General features: G+C 43.5%; 1 protein-coding gene across 7 annotated transcripts in view; it reads right to left on the reverse strand.

Moving 5' to 3' along the window:
• The window catches only part of ESRRB (estrogen related receptor beta), a 124,963-nt gene that overhangs the window by 26,921 nt on the left and 75,565 nt on the right, over nt 1–22,477 (reverse strand). For 6 of the 7 annotated variants that reach the window (XM_071745922.1, XM_071745924.1, XM_071745926.1 and 3 more), the window contains 2 exons: nt 12,625–13,034; nt 4,759–4,875 (listed from right to left, as the gene is read on the reverse strand). In XM_071745922.1, the coding sequence (XP_071602023.1) occupies nt 4,759–4,875; nt 12,625–13,034 (527 nt within the window). The remainder of the gene's footprint in view (nt 1–4,758; nt 4,876–12,624; nt 13,035–22,477) is intronic. The other variant, XM_071745927.1, reaches the window with a different exon arrangement.

Raw genomic sequence — 22,477 nt, forward strand, 5'->3', positions numbered from 1 at the left:
CCAAAGGAGACGTTCTTGAAGGACTGACTGTGTGGGAGGCACCCCATGCTAGAGCAGGCGAACAGCCTGAGGATGAAGGAGCAGCAGAGGTGAAGTGTTAATAACTGACCACAAACCCCAGTCCCTATCTACCTGTGCTGCTCTGGCGGAAGGCAGGAGAGGGGGTAGATGTCATGAGTGAATTGAGCCTGGGAAGAAGCTGAAGTGGGAGGAAAGTGGTTTTGTTTACTTTTTATTTCTCAATATCCTACTCTCTGATTAAGAGGCAATAAATAAATTAATTTTCCCCAAGTCTAGTATTGCCCATGGCAGTAACTGCTGAGCAATCTCCCTGTCATTATATTGACTCATGCTTTTTTCATAATATTTTCTCTCCTGCCCTTCTGAGTAGCAGGAGTGGCAGGCACCTGGTGGCCAGCCAGAGTCAACCCACAACACTGACTGACACATAAAGAAGGACTGACATCACTGTCCTCATCATGGTGCTGTTCTGCAAAGTGATAGACAGGACTGTGACTTCAGGGAGACACCAGAGGTGTGAGGTTGTGTTTAACCAGACAATGTCCAAAATCAAACCTCTGAGCCCACTTATACAAGCCATGTTTCAACAGAAATTACATCTACCTCTTGAAGACCAAGAAAATTGTTGTAGAACAGAAAGGCCATGGGTGGCTAAATTGTGAGTGGCAAAGGAATATTCTCCCTGACACTGACAAGGTATATGGAGGTTTTAAAAAAGATCTGCCAAACCACTGAAATTTCTCTCTTCATCATTAAAGAGACCTAGAGGGATCTAGATCTACTTTGTAGATGTCAGAGCTCAAGAACTTTGGTATTGTGGGTACAAAATTCGTTGCTGGGAGCAAAGAGAGGTGATGGGGTGGACCAAGACAGGGATGCCCAGCTCTGAACAATGCCTTTCTGTAAGCTGTAGGGAATGTTTTCCTTCACTCTCTATCCTCCCTAACCAGGCAGGTACACAGATACTGTCTTCTCCATTTGGAGACAGCAGTACCAGAGGCTGCTCAGGCTTCACTGATTTTTACAGAGCAGGGGGCTGTGATTCTACTGGATGAAGCTGTGAAGAAGTTATTCAGGTGTTTCAGCAAGGCTGGTGTTTCAGCAAGGCCAAGAGCAGCAACATGCACATTTTCTGGGGATGGTGCCTCTTCACAGGGGCACTGGGACTGGAGTCTGCTGGAATCCTGGACTCCAGATTCAGCAGCTGCCTATCTGAGCCCACTAGTGAGGGGCTAATTAATGCTCTCTGGGGGCACACTCCAAATGGAAGGGGAAAGTGAGAGACAGGCAGCCAGACAGGCCAACTTCTGAGCTACTTGGGTTCCGTAGGCAGTTTTCTGCCTGCCACTTTTCCCAGCAAGTCTCGCCTGCCCTGCAGCGTCACACCAGGAGAACCTGAGACAGCAAAGCTCTGGTGTCCATGCAGTTCCCTTGTTGCAATGCATTGATCAGAGCTCTTTTAAAGAAAGTGGTCTGGATATCTGAGACACCTATTGATTTCTCCATTGGCTGTCTTCCTGCCCTGATCCTCATTCACTCAGCATTCCCTGAATAACCTGCACTTCTGTGTTAGGCACAGTCTCCTTAGATCTTAAAGGGCTGCATTCACGGTTGTTTGCCCAGATGCAGCCCATGTAGAGAGAAGAGATGTCTGGTGACCCTCATCTGCACTCTTCAAAGGGAGGGCCTAAGTGTCTCCTGTGGCATCAAGCTGAACATTTCAAGTGTGCTGCAGAAGCTTGAAGTCATGCTCACCTGTTTTTGCCATCTTTGAATAGTGGGGCCTTCCGCCTGAAGAGCAGGCTAATGCCACAAGACCAGTGGTCAAAAGGTGATATATACATTAGTTATGACAACAAGAATCAGGAATATATTTCCTCCCTTAATGAGAAAAAATCATGATGCCTTTAATTATGTTCTAATGAAATATCATACTCCCATATTCTTCTTCAGAGGAAGGATATTTCCTCTACCCAGAAATGTCCCTACCAAGTTACCAGCCCAGTGGCAAGGATATCAACAAGAAACTTGCCAAGGGAAGAACTCGTTTCTAGATCTTGCCTTTAACTATAAGGCTGTTCTTCCCCAAGCTCCTGGTAACTGAGCAGGTGATCAACCTGGCTTAGCAACCTTCTGCCATGGATGAGCCCAAGGAAGCAAGAGGTACATCAAGGCAAAGTAGGAAAGGAAACTGCTGAAAGGAAAAAAGAAAATCATGGCTAAAGTATCAAGACACATTTTGCCCTATTGACTGTTTGGACACTGTAGAATAGGCTGTCTGGGGAAACAAAGACATTGGGGATTTTTAAAAACATTTAAACTACTAGAAATGTACAGCTGGGAACACTCCTGCTGTGGCAGAAGAAAGGTATGGATGGGCCGACAGGATGACAGATCAGAGATAGAAAATACCAATGAACCTCTTCTAATCCAAAATCCCCTGTCAATTCTGCATTTTTGAGCAAGTCAAACAATTATGGATTTGTTCTTTCCAGAAAATCCTGGCTCCGTTGAGGCCAAAGACTAAAACAATTCTTTCACCCTTTTTGGGTTTTGCTTTTAAAGATATGTATTGATTGAATTATGCATATTAATACTTTGTGCTTCCACCAGGCTTCACATAAAGTTAACTAATTGCTCCTCATAATCTTTTTGCAAAGCAAAGCAGTATGACTTTTATTTCTCAGCTCAGGAAAAAAGCAGAAGAAAGAGAAAAAAGGATGCCTGCCTAATGTCACTTTACCATCCTGTGTTGGGGCACAGAAGTCCTATTTCCAGGCTGCTAGTGTGGTTCCTCTCTGCTCCTTTTGACACTGTCATGCGGTCTTGCATCCCCCTACTATCAATAAATCTTTATACTGTATATTCCACAGCTCTAAATATTATGGGCAGGACCACAGATACACAAAGATCAATAGCAAACCACCCTTCCCCAGTGGCTTTAATGATGCCAAATCAATCTGTGTATGAATAACTAAATACACTTCAGCACAAAAGCAGCCTTAGAGTCAAATTTTGGTTTGCCAGGAGTAGTATCCCATGGGTCTCAAGAGTTCAGGCACAGCACGGTGTGAGTGAAGCTACATTTCTTTCTAGTCCAACTCTGATTTGGAAGGAGTTAACCATTTCCACACAGTTTGGAGGCTGAGTCACAAAACCCTCCACAGGACCCTGCTCTGGACTGTGCTGAACTCGCAGGATTGATCCTGTGACTCTGGTCCCCCAGCTGCCAGCTCCTAGAGGCTCAACTGCTTGGATACTGGGCAGCAGAGGCAGCCATCAAGCCCAGACCCTTGCTGCTGCTCTGCAGTGACAGGAGAGGCACATCAGGCTTTTAAGGTTGTTTTATGAGATTCATATGAGCAGGCTACTGTGCATAACCAATCTGTGCTCCCACTAAAGCTAGTGTCATCAGTGTGGACTGGTGTGGGAGTATGGGGATATATCCCCTCCCTGAACTAACATGTACAGAAGAAGGTTTCCAGAGGTCCCTCTATGACTACAAAAGTAGGTGCCTTCCTCCCAGCAGTGGATCAAGATCCTCCAAGTCTACATTCTCTACACCTAGGTCAGGTGTAGAGAGGCCCTCCCTCATAGTCGGGCAGGGCCAGACTACACAAGGCTGCATCACCTCCCCTTGGTAACTGGTGTGCTCTAGCAGGAAGATATTTAACCAGAGAAGCTACACATCCATCAAAGAACAGGGTTTAACATCTAATCTACATTCTTAACAACATTGGCTGCCACCACCTTGTCTCTCAAGAAATGAAAAAGCCTTAGTGCAAAGCAACGCGCACTCAAGTGACATTGTACAATTCATCACCAGCTGCTATGACAATAGGACCTGCAAGCAAGCTGTGTGCTGGCTTCTTGGTTCCAGCATACAGGACTTGAGCAGACTGCAGCCCACTGCTGTTCCTCGCAGTTAAACTGGGGAGACCATGCTCTGCCAGGTACAGCAATGCAGAGAGTTACATGCAATGTTTCTCTTTCCTTTCCCCTCCTCCCCTTGATGCCTCTCCCAGAGGGACCCAAGGGAAGCAAAGCTTTAAAGTCAATCTATAAGAATGTGTTTAATTGCTGCTGAATTCCCTGTGGTTCACCTTGAATGGACAAGGACTGGGGAGGGGGGTGGAGGGAGGAAAAGCAGTACAAGAGAGAAGCTGAACACTGCTCAGAGAGCACAGAACAGATCAATAGGCTGAGCTCAGCCCCATGCAGGGCTAGGAACCCACAGCTCCCAGCCAAACCTGTGCTACTCACTGTCTTCAGAAAGCCTCCTCAGTAAGAATATGGGCAGACCTTCGTTGCACACTGTGACATAGCTCTGCATTAACTCCATCCTTCCCTTAAAAATCCCAGCCAATCCAGTCATGATCATTCAAGAGCCTCTCCTCCCCAACACTGCATAATGACCTGGAAGGCAAGAAGAGCAACACCCCCTAGCCTGGATTTCCTTTGGGAAAAAGAAAGTCTGGCACAGACAGTTTCCAATTATTTGTCAAATTTGCAAGTGCTGGAAGTAATATGCTGGCATGAAGGTGCTGAGTATAAATCTCTCCTCTCTGGACTGCCCTCTTGATCAATGCCCATGCACTGACATGCTCTTCTTACAAAGCCTGTAAAAAGATGCCTTCAGAAAGCCAGAGGGCACGTGTGTAGTTACCTAGGATATCCAGCAAGGCATGGAGTCCCAGATGGAGACAGAAAGCAATTCTCAGTCTGACTCTGTCTTACCTTCCTTTAGCATCCCCACTTTGAGGCACTTCATGAAGCGACAGGCCTGACAGGACTTGCGCCTCCGTTTTGTGATCTCACATTCATTGGTGGCCGGGCAGCTGTATTCAATATTGCCTGCAATCAAAGACAGAGATTGTCACCTATGAATCACATTCTCTCTACTGATCCTGGGATAGGTCCAAATATTCCCACCACCATCAGTCTGTATATGCTGTAAGTTTGCTCAGTCATTTGCACACACTCTGGGACCACAGCTGGCTGATGATGGCTTACTAGAGCACACTGCAGAAAAAAGCAATAATGCTTTAAGTATTGGGAGAAACCTGTCCAAGGGACTGACTACAATGTTGGGCTTTCCTGTACTATATGTCCTTCAGGCACCTCATCATCCCCTGTGCTGCATCACCTATAACATGGCCTGTTCCCTAAAGTCCACAGCTGAGAGTGGGAGCTCAGACATTAGCAGCATTCCCCTTGCTGCCAGTCTTGCTCCAGGTCTGTGGGATGGATGCCACCTGTCCTTTCTTGCCTTGCTTGGGGGATCAGGTAGCTCAAAGTTGGCATTTCCTCATTTGCTTCCTCCTGCCAGCTGGCATACTACAGCTAGTAAGGAAGCAGTAAGTCTGGATTGAGAAAGATGGGTAAGAGGTCCGGTAAAAAGAACACAGGCTCTCTATGCAAATCTTTCCAGTTTTTCTTTATTAGTCCTTATGCACCTGCCTCTCATCCCTCTGCACAGAGCATCAGTATTTCTTCCTCATTTCCTTTCATTTAGGATCACCTCACAACACTGTCACAAAAGAAAATAAGAGGGAAAGCAGTGGCCCATGTTTGTTTCTGGTCACACTGAATTTTATTGTAAGCCAAGAATGTAATTGAAACATTGACGTGAGGGTCTGATATGAAGACAGAATTATACTGGATCAAAGTGTAATGCAATGATTACTTAATCCTAGAAGACAATAAAAAGGAACAGCTGCCTCCATCCTGCCATTCACTTTGGAGGTAGTGTTTCTGAAGAAGGCTATTCAATGTTTGTTGTGGAGCAGGACTGAAATCCAAGCTTGACAGTGATGCATTGACAATGACAATCTATTTAAGGAAGTCTAGCTACTGCATAAATCAGGAACCTCCAAGAAAGATTTCTAAGCTCAGTTCAGAAGAACAGAAAAGTTGGTTTGATGGTTTAGAGCAGAAAATTCAGATTCAAGAGTTCACTCAGAGCTGTAGGGTGGAGTGTAGGTAAGAGCTGAGACAACATACAGTATGGACTTTATATAACATCAGATTAGAAGTTGAATTTACAATTAAGTAGCACTGGGACAGGACTTGATTTTTGTTCTGCAATGGATTTCTATGTTCTTTCAGGACTCCTTCCTCCTCCATCTAAAGACCAACAATTAGACATCTACGAGTTTCCCGGGGTGATTAGACCTTGGGGCTATTCAAACAGTTGGAAAGCCCATTGGGAATCTGAACTGAAAGACGGAGCACAAGTTCAAAAGGAAGAAAGCACCATTTGATTTATCTTACTATGTCTGGCCCATGCTGGGTGAAACCTCAAGGCACATAAACCTTTGGGCATCCAAACCCTAAAGGTGATCTGCCTGCTAGTTATAAACCTTTTACTTCTTGAATCTTGTTTTGTCAAAAGACTTACAACTTTCCCTTAAGCTCCAGCCCAGCCATCCCATTCCTCACTGTTGCTCATCTGGCCCCCAAATGCAGTTTGTCTGTAGGAGCAGATTGTGCTGCACAAGGTGTTTCCATTCAGACTGTATTTCATCATTGTGCAGCACCTGAATTTCAATAACCATCAACCTATCAAGGTTCTCAGAGAGCTGGAATTGAGATTCAGGTTTGATTTCAAGGTAATAAACAAACTCCTGCTATAGATACAGAACTCCAGCACACCCGTGAGTATGGAGGCCCTGACCCCATGATCAAATACTTGCTGTGCCTTACACAGGAAGGAACAGAGCAGGAACAAACCTAGGATAAAAAAACCCACAGTCTCACTTTGGACTTAGTTTCAATGCCCACTTTCTTCATCAGAGCCAGGACCAGTACTGTGATCATGACTGTTAACAGGAGCAGTGGCAGAGGAGGGTGAGCACCAGGCAAGCTCCCCTTCCTGGACTGGAAAGCAGTGACCACCATGTAGTGCAGCAGCCACCTGGTTTACACAGGTGAAAAAATACACCCAGCACTGGTGGGATGATGTTCTGTTGAGCAAGTCTGATTGATTGACTTCCACACACTGTGCCCTGTCTGAAGGAAGAAAGCAGCAGCAATGTGTCTTACAGCCCACTCTACATACACAAATGCTAGAGATGAGGCCCACTGTACCCTCTTCACACAACACAACGCTGCCAAAGTTAATGGAGTTTTATGTCAGTAGCCAAATATTGCTCTGTGCTGCAGGGATTGAGAGCTATAGCTGGGGGCAATACCAGGGAAGGTACAGTCGGCACTACCCAAGCAGAACTTGCCCAAGAAAAACTATGGTTTCTAAAACTTTAACAAAGTTCTCTGACTTGTGTGTTTGCGTGTGTGTGTGCGTGTCTCAATTTCTTTTATGGGTCCTGGGGCTGGCTGCCAGCACAGTGAGCTGCTCACAGCTCCCTGTAATTTCTGTAAGTGCCCTGTGATAAAGTGATGAGATTAACTCATAAAAATTCCAGCAGCCTCCCAGTGGCTGGCGGTCACACCAGCAGCTCAGCTGCCGGCACAAGGGGCTCAGGGAGTGTTTCCCCTTCACTGCAGCAGCTGAGGTGCACACAAGGGTGCACATGGACAAGTCCGTATGCAAGTATAAAATCTGAGCCAAGTCACTGTGTGTCATAAACAGCAGATTCTGTGGCCCAGGATGAAAGGCAGGAAATGAGATAGTCTAATAGACAAGGCATTTCTTTGAACTGTTGTGTAACAGAGGAGATTTCCTTGACTTAGATAATATTAACATTCGCTCTGAAAAACCTGCTAGGAACTCACTGGTGCCACGACAGAGGATTAACTTGAAAAAAGTCTTAAAAAAAAAAGTGATACATGACTACATCAGAATTTGGATTTGTTCTGTGCCTTCATATATGGCCTTGGAGGGCAAATCACTTCCTCTCAGTGTCCTAGTTTGCTTATCTCTTAAATGATAAGAGCATCATATCTGCCTTCTTGGGAGATCATGAATCTTGATTCATTAAGGTCTAACTGTACTTTAAAGCCTTTAGATGAGAGGCTCTAAGAAAGACCCATGGACCACTGAAGTGACAGATCAATTTTTTGATCTTGGAGAACTGCAGAGTCCCACAACTTGAGTATTGTGTTTGGTTCCAGGACCCTTGCTACAAGAAAGACATCAAATTGTGGGAGTGAGTTCAGAGAAGGGCAACAGCTGGTGAAGGCTCTGGAGAACAAGCCCTGTGAGGAGAGTCTGAGGGAACTGGGAATGTTTAGTTTGGAGAAGAGAAGGCTGAGAGGAGACCTTACTGCTCTCTACAACTACCTGAAAGGAGATTGTATGGAGGTGGGTGTTGGCCTCTTCTCTCAAGTGAATAATGATAGGACTAGAGGAAATGACCTGAAGTTGCACTAGAGGAGGTTTAGACTAGATATTTGGAAGAATTTCTTCACTGAGAGAGTAGTCAGGCATTGGAGCAGACTGCTCAGGAAGGTGGTAGAGTCACCACGTCTGGAAGAACTTAAAAACTGTAAAGATGAGGCACTTCCAGCCATGCTCTAGTGGGCATGGTGACACAGATACCGAGAAATATATTTTATTTGTTCACTGGGGGTGTGTTGACAGTTGTATGTGGTGATCTTAAGACACCTTTTCCAATCGTGACAATTCTGTGATTCTGTAAACACCAGCACCATTGGTTTCCTCAGGGTGGCACATATGGCTCCTGCTCCATGAAAGAGCACCTGGACATTTAACACAACCTCACTTAAACCAGCCTCTTGCTTGCACAAGGATGAAGGAGATGGACCCTGCGTCTCTCTGCTGGCAGCAAGTTTGACTTGTTTGATACAGAAATACTTTACTAAAGTTCCACAGAAAAGATACTTCTGCACAGAGTTATCTGTAGAGATGAACTGAGGTAAAAAATCCCACAAGTCTAATAGAGTTGAGTTGCACTGGAGATGGTTTTCTGAATCCAAGTGCTAGAGCTGTGAATAGTAAGCAGCACTCAGGCACTAGATCCCAGGAATACTGCACTTCCCTGGTTATGTTTCAAAAGTTTTTGGAAGCTCAGAACATATCCTGGTTTTTGCCTGTGAACTTCCCACCTGAGAAGAAGCAGCCAGGTTTCTGAGGACAGAAGGATAGGACAGTGTCTGGCTACCATGACCACTACTGCAGGGACACAAAACCTCCTTTCTGCATCTCACAGACCCTTTGCTGACCCTGTGAATGGCAAGGCTCTTCTGGTCAGCAAAACAAGTACATCCTCTCAACTACCTCCCCCTTCCCAGGAGCCACTCTAACCACTGTAATGACAACCAGGAAGCCCTAAAAGACTATGGATTTAGTTACAAGCCTGTTATAAATCCCTACAAGTCTTCTGAGCTGCATTATCCACATTCTAAGCTCCTTATTGGCTTGAGGGCATCTCAGCACAGCAATTGTGTTGCTACACTTGGAGTTTGAAGCTCCCAAGACTCAAGCAGGGAATGCACAGATGCAGGCACTTGGCCTGATACATAAACCTGCCTGTTCAGAATATGATGGTAAATGCATCTCTTCCCTCTGACTCTCCAATAACCAGTTCTCCCCAGTATCACTCCTTACAAGTCTGTTGTATCACCTTATGAGTTCCAAGCACAGAGATGGTTCACAAAGATCAGAGAGGAAAATCCTAATTCAAGTTTATTTTGTTGAGCTGTAAGCTTTTATTTTTAATTAATGGGTCATTTTAGAAATAGCCTTAATTTTCACTTTTTGAAAATTAAAAATTGAGGAAGGATAGCTGTACTCAGGACTATGCTGAATAATAAAGGGCTCATATTGTTACATAGCACTGCTACTAGTTAACATTCAGAACAGGCAAAACTACCTACCAGTTGTAATGACTAGCAAAAAGAAAAAAAAAGATAATTACAATATAGTTGTTTGATATATAATGCACTACTTACTAAGCAAATCATTAAAAGAAGAAATAGAGTGGAGTTAGATTTTAAAATTGTGACTTGTAAGAAATTTAGTATTTACCTTTGTCCTAAATTTGGATGAAAGGATTATTTAGAATTTCCATGGAAGAGAAACTAAAAAAATTTAATGCAGAAACATCCAAACCCCATTATATTTCATGTAAGAGACAAGTTCCTTAATATTCAACTAATAGGAAATTTTTGGTTTTAAGTGAGATCTCCTTTAAGCACCAGTATCAGCACATTTCAACATGACCAAAACTCAGGTTCTCACTTATCTTTGCTAGACTGCACTTTCCACAATACTCACAAAGTGGCTCATGCACAGTGGCTCAAGTTTTTATGGAGAACACTTGCATCATGGAGGTGAATGCAGACTGCCACTAGAATGTAATGGGGACTCAAAGCACAGTTCCCAGAAGGTGATACAATGAAAAAGAAATAGAATTAAAATTTTGTCACACAGCCTAGCTGATCAAAAATGTTTCAAGTCAGTTCAGAGTTTATGACTCTGCCTCAAAGTGTGGAAGCCCAGCCCTATAGTTCAAAATACCATGTTCAGAGAAAAAGGCCTGGAACCTAGTGGCACGTGCTGTCGTCTCATCCCAGGTTTTTCCTCTCCATCTCAAGCTCTGCCAGTGCTGCTGCAAAGTCAAAAGAGTGAAGTCACAGGTGTGACCCCTCCATAACCTGTGGGACACGTTAGGATGTGGTGAGTGATCCTGGCTTAGTTTAGACTTCTTTTTTTCTCCTGTCATCAAAGTTCTCCTTGGAAAGATCTGACTTGGTAAAAATTCTGCTTTTCTTTGGAATAATCCTACTGATGCATAACTCCCACAGAACAATAGTAGTGACCTCAGAGATAACCAGCCATGTCCATGGTGGTACGGAGACTACCTTCTCCTGCTTGAAAACCAATAGCCCCCTTGCTGTCCAGGGCATCCTAGCCTCACCTGGCTTAGGGGGGAAGTGAGTTGCAGAGCTTCCAGGCTCAAAGAAGGTCTGCAGCTTGTATGCCCGTTCTTCTCACTGCTCTGGCAGCAGCAGGGGGAGCAAAGAGGCTATTGCAAGATCCTCCTGCCTCAAGACATGCAGGTTTTACATGAGCTAATGCAGCTGAAAAAAACAATAGGCAGACTGGGGTCATTTGTAGCAGGGGAGGAGAGCAGCTGAAGGGAGAACTAAGCATGAAGCTGTAGGTAGGGCTGCAGGAGTCTAATAATCCAGGAGAGATTTAGAGCCATTTTACAGCAGTATGCACCTCTGTTACTTAATAAAGTCACCAAAATTAGGGCCCAGAGATTAAGTACTCTCATAATAGTCATTAGTTTTTTGTCTTTCAACAACCAAGCAGAGAGAAGTGAAATGGCTTATCCAAATCCACAAAAGCCTGATGATTAATTTACCTACTGCATCTCCTGAGCACCTGTGAAATCCTGGGGTCATAGCTCCATCTCTGTGTTCAAATCATTGAGTCAATGCCATTCCCAGATACCAGAATCATGGCAAGTCTTTTGAAACTAGCAGGGAATGCAACTGTATAACATATATATCTGCATGGTTTCTGCTCCATATATTGCTGTTAGGCTGACTGGATAGATATTTTCCCACTTCAGTTAGATGCTTTATACATCTACTGAACGTAATATAATTGCAGGATTTCTTTTTGGAAATGCTTTTGCCACTTGCTGTCTCTTATGTGATACTTAAATCCTTTTGTCCTCATACCTAGGGGAAAATGTGTGCTTGGTATTGCATGCACTGCAGCAGAGTCCTGGGAATGGCGCATTTTCTTGACTCAACCAAACTTTGCAGCCCTATTTGCTGGCAACTCCCCTTTAGCTCCATAGCTGAAGTTGCTCACCCCCAGGCACAGCACACTCGACTCTCCCACTCTTGGGAATAAAGCATTTTTGTACCTCAGTTGCTAGCCCAAGCTGCTGACAGGGTGAGAGAAATCTCTGCTTATTCCTTTCCCCCATCTGTTACACGTTAACAGGCAATGAATTAGGGAACAGGGAGGATAAGGCTGTGCTGGGGAGAGGGTGTTGGAAGGAAGCACTCTTCCTTTTTGGGATTAAATCAGCTGACATGTATCACCCAGACTAACACAGGCATTAGTAACTGCTACCTTGCATAATTTTCTTTTTATTTTCTCTGAAAACTCATCAGAAGTTTCTCAGTCTTCTCCTCCTTCTCTCCAGGTTAGGTCTCTCTTCTTCTCTGCCACAGAAATGCTCCAGTATTGCTCCCACAAGGGGTTAGTTTTTCAGCCTCTTCCTATATAAATTGCCCCTAAGGTCTTCCTTCAGAATACTACCCTGTCCCTCCTTTAACACCTGAGTGTGCCAAAAACACTGGGAATAGGTCCAAATGCTAGAGGAAGGACAGGGTCAGTGCTGACTGTCAGAAGTCCAAATAAAAGTTCACATTCAATCACAGGAGATTCAACGGTGACAAATCACCAAAATCCTGACAGGGAACAGGCCAGTGCCTTAGAGATGGCCATGCTTTCCACATGGCATAGCAAAAGAGTAAGAGTCAGTGGGGCAACAGAGAGCCATAGAGAGAACAGAGGATTAGGTGAATTACATTCACCCTTTCTTGGCCTCTTTTATATGACATGAAAACACTGCAGTCTCAGCAGTCTCTGGGACCACCTCCCCTTTTTTGCTATGGAGTGAATATCTCAGTTTCCCTCCCTTCCCACCATACCTTGTATAGTCCTCTTGAAGAAGGCTTTGCACGCCTCACAGGAAGCCACGCCGTAGTGATACCCAGAAGCAATGTCCCCACACACCAGGCAGAGCCGCTTGGGGATGGCATTGAGCATGTACTCGCACTTGGTGGGCGAGTCCTCCATGATGGCGCTGGCACAGTCGTCGTAACGCTTACGGCAGGACCCACCACCAATCCCCGTGCCATTGAACATGGGTGGTGAGTCAAGGCCATTGGGGTGGCCTCCCATGGCGATGCCGTAGCCACCACTAGCATCGGAGGAGCCGCTGGGGCTGTGGTGGCTGATGGCATCGATGCCAGAAGATGGGCTGGAGGGCTCGGTCTTGATGAAGGACCCACAGCTGGAGGAGAGGTGCCGCTCCTCTGTGGCCATTCTGCCGAGCAGCCTGCAGGGAGAGATCAAAGGCACTCAGTGGCCTCCTGGCCAAACCCAGCTCCAGGTTGGTCAAGAGAGCCCTCCCTTTCCCACCACAGTCCAACTCCAGTTGGCTCAGGAAGCTGAACACCACCACCACTGAGTACTCCCCCTTTCTTTCCCTGCCCCACCCAGGTACTTGTCCTTCTGGAATATCAGTACAACTCACAAAGAACTGCTCACCTACTCCACACAAGAATTCACACTAGCATAAAGTCAAGGCTATTCGTGTAGATCTCAACTTCAAGCTGTTCACAGGCTGCAGGGCTGGGAAGGGGCATCACTGCTCATGAGGCACAACCCACCCAGAGCACACTCTGCCCCTGGGACAGCATAAAGAACTGAACCTGTGTGTGGCAGGCCAGGTGATAAAGAGGTTTAGTTAGTTCAGGATGTGCTGCACAAGCTCTAAGAAAAAGTTTACTAGCAGACCCTGCAGGAAGGATCTGCTGAGATTGGGTTTTCATTTCTAATACAGAAGTCTGATTAATTTTCATGTTGGATTCCTTCCCCCCACCCTGCTTCACTATCATCACTAAAAGGGAACCTTAGAAGCTGAAGGAAAGCCATCTGATTAGAAGTTTCATTTAGTTTAATCTTAATTCTTAATCTTTCTTTAATTTATTAGTATAAAGGTTTTGCATGAAGATGTTCTTATTTTTCTGCTCCTTAGACAGAGTTATGCTCTTAGGTATATGGAAAGGACAGCATCTTTACCAAATCTGCAAGCTCTTCTTATTTGTTGTAGGCACAGATAGTCTTACTCCTGATATAAATGTTCAGTCTTTTTTTTTTTTTTTTGAGCACTGATGAGTATGGAGTATGATGATATCTTAAGGCAATGAGTTCCAGGGATTAGTTATGTAGTATATTAAAAAAAAAAAAACCAAAAATCTCACTTTCATTTTTCTATACTGTATGTGTAGTCTTTCAGGCTCCCTGAACAACTCCAGACTCTCCCTCTCAGGAAATGTACTTTTGCCATGATCTCCTCATTCAGCTCTTCATTATCTATAGATTATTCTTCACGCAGAAGTTTTTGCAGACTCTTATCTGCTTCATCATCCATCTCTGAACTTCCTCTAGTCTGGCTATTTCTGTTCAGTCCAGAACAGAGTTCAATGAGCCAACTCCTCACAGCATGAAACTGGCACTGCTCCATCACTTCACCAGCTGAAGGTCTGGACAGTAGTCAAGACAAAGGCATGCCATCAATTACCTACTGACGTTACCATATTTTCAGTGTTATTTTCAGACTATCTATTATATAACTCCTTACACTGTTTGCTTTTTTTTGTTTGTTTTTAAATTAAAATGTAAATTGTTGTAATATCTTCAACAGAGAGTATCAGCAAGTTACTTACTGCAATCCTAAGATCTTTTCCTGAGTTGCTACAGTTAATTTAGAATCCATTAAGATGCATGAAAAATCAAATCAATGCCTTCTGGTGTGTAATGTTTTGCCACAATCTACAACGTATTTCATCTGCCACTGTGCTGTCTGTGCATCCAGCTTTATGAGGATCCTCTGGAGTACTTCTGTCTTCCTTGATAACTTGATGTCATCTGCAGAGCCTCATTGTTCACCCACTTCCCAGATCATTAACACATGGACCAAACACCACAACCCTGATCTTTGTGAGTGATCTGTGTTACTGTTTATCATGCTGAAAATTGACTTATTTTTCTTTCCTGGGATGGTGTGTCTACCATTTCTTTCCTGTCTCAGACGCTTTCTAATTGAGAATACTATTAACATAAGAGGTTAAATTGTCCCTTCAGCATGATAATTTGTCAAAGGGCTTTTAAGAAAACCTAACAGAATTCTGACTGCCTGGGAATGCTTGACTTTTCTTCTTGGACGCTCTGCTGGTTTAAGGTTACTATACCATGGTCATGTGGTTGAGTTCTATTTCAGTTTCAGCCTATTTACCTGGTACTGGTGACAACTCCTTCTGCCAAGGGGTCAAACCCATTAGGGGACAGGCCAAAAGATGTATCACATCCGTGTGTCTGTTGATACGAATGTACATGTCTGATATGTCGCAACTTCACGGTCTCGCATCCTTATTATCTCATTTGACCCGAGTACCTCCTAATTTTCCCTCCTCTTGTTTCATCCTCAATGTTTGACCTCATCTCCTACCTCTGGGATCGATCAGCCAAGTTTGTTATTTGGCAAGACTGTTGACCTTGAGAGTATGGGCAGACATCTCACGTTCCTCGGCTGCTTTGCATGGTGCTACTTGAGAGGAAGACCTTGGTCCCTCCCAGGGACAGCATGATGAGCTGATGAATGCCCGTGCTTTGCCCAGAGGGTCACACTCATCTAGAGGCCATGGAGCAGTTACAGGAATAATTGCTGCGGTTGCATTCATCTTTAATCCCGCAGGGCACCTAGACAGATTGCAGATCTCCCGGTGTAATGCCAGCTGACTGTGTGGAAGAAGATGAAGCTTCACTAGCTGAGACCAGATCATAGCATCTCACAGCAAAGCTGAAAGCTGCTGTGCTAGCAAGATTCTGGAACATTTCCCTATCTGAGAAGTGCATTTGTAGTAAAAATCTGAAGATCATTGGGCACAATAACATCAGATTAGGGTCAAAACGGAAGGCAAAACCACCATAAAACACTATTTTGCACTGAGGAACTCCGTAAGAGAAGGAACTGGAGTTGTAATATTAAAGTCAGACAGAGGATGACACTATAAAAAAGGCACGATAAGAGCTGTACTGTCAGATTTAGTCAGTGGAGTTCTGATCCCAGCTTCTGTCTCCTAAAAAGCCCCAGATCCACAGAGGACCTCCTGAGGTACTTCCTCCCCTGGGTAAAAGAAAAAAAAAAAAAAAAAAAAAAAAAAAAAAAAAAGGGGGGGGGATCAGTCTCCTAGGACTGACACAAACTCAGATAAAAAGCCTTCTGCCCCAAGGCAGGAAAACAGTGACTGCCTGATGGCAAATCAAGGGTAGCAACAACTCCCCCTACATCTTCATAGCTGGGGACACTGATACATGACCAATTCTGGGTAGATCGTGCTCCAGAGGCAAAAGTCCTTAATATCAAAACAGATCAAAGATCATATAGCTAAGGTGACTCCAGCCATTCCAGAGCTTTTGTTTTTGTTTTCTGGCCTCTGGAACAACTTGCAATGTGGATTATTGCTGGGCCCCACACACTAAGTTAAGCCTCACCTGCTCCGACTTTCTGCAAGACTCATGGAGATTCTGTGGTGATTTTTTTTAACAGACTCAGAATGTCCCCTGGCAGTGAAATACAACATCCTGAACTTCAAGAAGAACAGCTAAATGTTTTTTGCAAAGAGTTCAAAGTGATGAACAGCCATTTTGCTCAGCTCTAGTTACCTTAATAGGAATGTAAAAGGAGAGAGACTTGATCCAACTCTCCTCTGTGCTGGCACAGGAAACTCCGTTACTATTTCTGTGCCCATGTAACAGGCTTAGAGGTTCTAAACATTTCGTTCTTTTCACCTTTCCTCATCATAGGTCATTCCCTCTAATCCCTTTAGCATTTCTGTGGCCCTTCCCTGGATTTGTTCCAACTTGCCTGGGTCTCTCTTGCAGTGAGGTGCCCCAAATCAGACAGTGAGATGCCACAACACTACAGGGGAGAGTCACTCTGGAAAGCACACAGCCAAGCAGACATATGGACCAACTGAGCAGCAGCTTTGCCAGACATCAGGCTGCACAACAGCTCACATCACTTGATAGTCACTGTCTCACAGGGACCTCTCTGAACAGAAGCTGCTTTTGCCACCGTGCTCTGCACAACATGAAATTTGGAGAGTCTTTGTTCCAAAGTAGATCCAGTATCATCTTTAAACCATACGTTGCTAATTACCACTTGTTTTACTGAAAGATGTTAATAATTCTCATTTTTTCAACCTAATTCTTCTTTTTTGTACTTGGATTTTTTCCTAGTACCTTTCAGTTGCATAAACTGCAAGTTTGAGAACTGTTCCTTTTACATTTTTCCTCCAGGTCACTAATGAATACTTAAAACCAAAACATTGCCCTTTTGGACACCACCTTTGCAGAAGGATGAAGAATGTCTCCAACCCTTCTGTTTACACTGTCAGCTAATCCATGATTCATTTCACAGGATTTGTTATCAAACTAAATTTGATGTGATTTCCCTAACAAGATCTTGCACAGCTTTGTGTCAAAAGCCCATGCCTGGTCCAGAGTCAATGTATCTACTGCATTGCTTTTTCCCACAAATTATCTAATTGTATCAAGAAGGGCTATAGTCTGCTGTATTCCTGTTTCATAAACTTACTGGTGTTTATCACTAACAGTGTTCTTAGCCCTTATGTGCCTGGAACTGCCCTCAGACAATCTCAGTGATTCTGGATGTAAATATGCAGGTTTAGACTGAGTCAAGATTGTGCTTTGGATTTTTGTCCATCAGAATTACCTCCCTTGGGCAGCAATGTTGGGTTAACATTACAAGCTTCTCCAGTTCTTCTCTAGCCTTTCATCTTTCACTGTTTCTCTCTAATGACTGGACAGCTTATGAATTTAATGTTCTCTTGAGAACACCAACAATAAGAAAGGGAAAGACTACTAGCTGGACAGCACCAGAAAGGGATAAAAGATTAGTGTTATAAAATCAAGGCAGTAAATACTGTCCCAATATTTTTTTCTTTTAAACTTCAAGGATTACAAGTTTGGTATTCACACAGATAAGACAATTTTGTTGCACATCTTTTGAGGTTGCTTTTGCCAGAAATAGTAATCTGTGGCTACGTTTACCTTTTTACTCCACTTCTGGATATGAAAATTACAGGATTTCAGTACTCTTGATCTGCAAGACTTTGCTTAACTCAAGAGAAAACACTCACACCTGGTAGCAAGACAGCCAGAACAATACCCAGCTTTGTAACAGAAGGTAACTTTTTCCCAGCAGAAGGATTCTCTATTGACTATCCACAATTTTATACAAGGTATCCACAATTCTATAACTGAATTCCATTGGAGTATCTAAGTGCTGAGGTAAATCTAAGTATTTGACTCTGTACCTTCTTCCTGAAGCACTCCTGATTCCAAACTGGATCAAGGAGAGTCTAGAGGCAGCACTGCTGAGTTTCTTTAGTGCCTGATCCTCATTACATGATCTTCAATAGGGAAAGCAAGGCTAGCTCAGTGCCACATTCCATTTTTCTGGAGGAATGTTAGAAAAGTTAAGTCATCTAGGCCAGTCCCTTCACACAGTCACCAACCCAATACGTTGGAAATTTCCAACAGTAAGACTGTCATTAAAATGAACACTTAAACATAGCTGTAGGACTAACATTATCTGGGGGAAAAGTTGAGCAAGAGAACACTCAGACCCTCCTCAGGCAAACCCCTCTCTATTCTGGGAGAAATGTAAAAGGTCAAGGTGGGCTTTTTTGGATGGTTCTCATACAAACTCATGTGGGTTCTAGAGAGAATGGAATCTTGACTTTTTTTCCAGTCTCTGCTAAGGTCTACCATCAAATTGAAAACCCCTAAAGGCAAAATGTCAGTAAAGCTTGTAACCTCTACATGCCCTGTAGCTGTGCCTGTGGAAGTACACTGTAGTCCTGAAGTCCATGAACAGGGAATCCTCATAGTAGACTCAAGCTTTACTGACAAAACTGAGAACACTGCTATTACAAACTTGATCACTTTAGGCCCCATCTTGTGACAAAAGCACACATTGGATTGAACAGGCATTTTAAAATCAACCATGAAAGACCAAAGCAGCTCTAATGTGCAGAAATACCAATGATTTAAAGAGACAGAAGACATCAAACCTCTTCTGCAATAGAGGCCTATTTTTGATATCACTATTTGTTAGCCTAGATGACATAAACTTGCACTGCATGCATATATGAAATGTGAACATCATACCATGATGCCATTTGGGCAACACAGACTCTGTGTCCTTTGTGGGACATATGAGAGAGCTTTGCGGCCCACAAGCTGGCTGGCAAACAATATGGATCAGCTTCTCAAACACCAGCTGCAACTCCACTAACAAGCCAAATTTTGTCACTTTTTTTTTTTTTTTTTTTTTTTTTTTTTAGATACAGGGGACAGAAATAATGTTTTCCTAGTGGTAGGCTAGGTGTGACAGCTGCCATAACAGCCACAGTAATTTTATGTCACATGCTACAGGTTGATGTCATGGTGAGGAGATGCCCCCACCTGTTCTTACCATGGACAGCTCACGCACCTCTCCCACCCCCACCTCCAGGACACCCACCATGGTGCTGGGGACACAAGAGGATCAGCACATCCCCTGGTTTCTCCTGCTCTTCTATTTAATATGGGCTTCACATGAGAGAAACATAATCTAGAGGCTCCTCTTTACTGACAATCTTTAATCTTTGACTAATTTTTACTGACAGCTCTTCTCCACACAAGTCCAAGAACAGTAAGACCTGCCAATGTGCCACCTTAGCCCAGCACAGTGGAGAGCTGTAGGTAACTCAGCCATACCAGCCACAGTCCAGGAAGCTGTTCTGGGCTTGTTCTATTGTACAGGAACATATCCTCCACTTAGGTCAAACTTCATTTCCCTCTGCAGATAACCAATCGGTTGGGTAGGACATGGGTGATGAGCATGATAATAAACACGAATCACCAAGTTACTGGTGCACAGATTTTTGAGTTTGTTGGGGTTTTTTGTTTGGTTGGTTTTGGTTTGGCTTTGTTTGCTTGTTTGTTTTGTTGTTGGGTTTTGGGGTTTTTTTATTTGTTTATTTTTAGTTTTGTTTTGTTTTTAACACATTATCTTGCATTGCTATAAAGGACAAGAGAGTCAGAAACTCAGATCAACCTGAGTACTTTGGAGTAAAGATATGAATTCTATGACTTCTGTCATGTTTGCTAATATCAAATCCCTTCAGGTTTTGTGCATTATGCTCCTGTCTGTAGAATATGGCAAACACCAGACAGTCTGTTTGCAAGACATTTGTTTGTAATGAACCCCCACAAATACTACATACTTGTCTTTGGAACAAACATAAACCATAACATAAGAAAAGGCTGATGAGCTTGGTAGTGGAAAGCATTATGTGACTTCTGCTCCACAGCATGAATACCAACCTGCAGATCACAAACTTGGGACTGACAGGTTGTTACAAGATCCAACTGTTAGCATTTCCTTCTAAAAGAGCTACACCTCTTTAACTCCAATTACAATCTCAATCTTTTTCTTTTGCTTTTGACTTTGCTCAGCATCTGGACCTGGCTTATTTTGTAAAAATGCATCACAGTCAGCCTGCCTTTTGCCCTTGCTCTGAATAGAGGTATAGATTTTTTTTATTTTTTTTTTTTTCCTTATAATTTGACAGTGGGTCAGGGGAAGTACTTTTGAGCCAGGAGGCTGAAGAAGCTAAAATAAAAATTTGTAAGGAAGCCAGCAAAGTCCCACAGCTCTCCGACTGCAAGAGCCTATCTAGACACCTGTCTCCAGGGGTCAGTTCCCCTGGCAGTCCTGAAGAGAACTGGGTTGTACCAGACCTACTCAAGTGTGCCGCTGAATGAGACCAGTTCTGCCATATAGACTGGAGGAACACATTCCTTGCGCTGCAGGGGAGACAGAGTCCAATCTGGGCCCTTCTGCAAGCTAAGGAGATGGTAACAGCAAGTGCTCATATTCTGGCTCTTACACAAATCGTATTTGGTTGTCTAATGCTCACAAGACATTTTATCCCTTTGACCCATTGCATAACCAGAGCCCAGTTACATATCAGTAGATCTTCTCTAGGCCAAGTAGCTCATGCTGATAAAAGCTGCCACAGCAAACTGTCTGGAGGCTGCTTAATAAATAAAAAAGGGTTCTCATGGGCAAATGACATTATAGATTTCCTACTAGCCTTCATCCCTCTCCTCATTCTTGTAATGTCTCTTCACCCTTAGGATGACACTCTTGCTAGTAAATGGTAAGAAGTATTACATAGATAAAGTGACAATTAATCTGGAGGTGTGACATTTATTATCAGTTCACTCTCTTATTATCACATCTCCTATTGAAGGTACCTTGCCCTTTGGTGTACTAATTGCACTCCCTCCAGAGCGAATTGCTTTAGCACTTGAGCTAAAGCTTCCTGCTTATACTTACTGTTGATATCACAGCCAAACAGGGACCAGGACTGACTTGCTGTTTACTGCTTATCCAAATTTTACCATTCCCTTTCTTTCTCCCTGTGGTAGCATCCTGTGTTTCACATTTCCAGGCTGTCCATACTCTCTGCCCCCCTGGATTTCTACATCTGGAAGACTGATCACACCAGTTCAACAATTTCACCTGCATACAGCAAAGCTGCAACTCAATCCCTGTTCAAATACTCAGCTAGACCTTCATTTCTTCTTGAATGTCTTTCTTTATACCCTGCCTATCTAGGCCACTTATAATCTATATGTCTTAGTACCTTCAGTGTCCTTCAGACACTTGTGAATGAGACCCATACAGCAACATATTCAGCAAAGCACACTTCAAACACTTTCACAACAGAATTTTGCTTCCACCTTTTCAGCTGGGTAAGGAAAGAAAAAACCTCCAGCACTGCCATTAATATCACATTTATTTTTTGCATTCCAGCTTGATCCCTTGTTTCATCTCATGTAGACCTTTTCCTTCACTCAGTACCCTCTTAGCATTTCTGAGAGAAGATTGCCACTAGCCTGCACTTTCTTGCATTTCAAGATATCCATTGAAGGCTCTTCTCCCTTCAACCATGCCTACAATTCACAATGAGCAATGGCAAGAAAAAAATAGAGGTATTGCTTAATTCCTCTAAGTGTTTGAGGAATGTATTAGGATCGGAGATACCTACAAATCGAGGACAGCATTCAAGAAACAAATGTGAAAAGAGACTTCAGAAGCAGCATCTCTTTATGTATATTAGTTTACTGAGGGGATTCTAGGATTATTCAGACAAAATCTGAATTTGTGTGCTCTCCAGCCTGAATGCATTTAGGAATTCTCTGAGTTTAACATGCTAATTAATTTTTTCCCTAAGGTTTCTGTTTCTTACACTTTAAAAGTTAGAGTTGTAGTGGGGCGTTGCCTCTTTCTCCCATCCTTGTGAGGACAATCCAGACAGAAGAGATAGACCTCATCTAGATTCCACCTGTAGGTCTCCGAGAAATCTATAATTCAGTGCCTTATCATTAGAAACATTACTCAAAACCAGACACATCCTGGAAAACTGACTGAAATTAGTTCCATATAAATTATGGCATGGAAGATAACAATGGTCAATCAGTGCTTTCCAGTTTGAAATCTTTTTATGCCTGGCTCTCTGGAAAGCATTTCTAAGATAATAGGTTAGCAAAGCAAGCTAACGGAGCAAGAGGAAACACTGGATTTGGCATAGGAGAAATATCCAAGAACCACTGGAAAAGTGTGGAACTGGAAGT

The sequence above is a fragment of the Heliangelus exortis genome, chromosome 5 (genome assembly GCF_036169615.1).
Source record: "Heliangelus exortis chromosome 5, bHelExo1.hap1, whole genome shotgun sequence".
NCBI classification, from domain to species: domain Eukaryota; kingdom Metazoa; phylum Chordata; class Aves; order Apodiformes; family Trochilidae; genus Heliangelus; species Heliangelus exortis.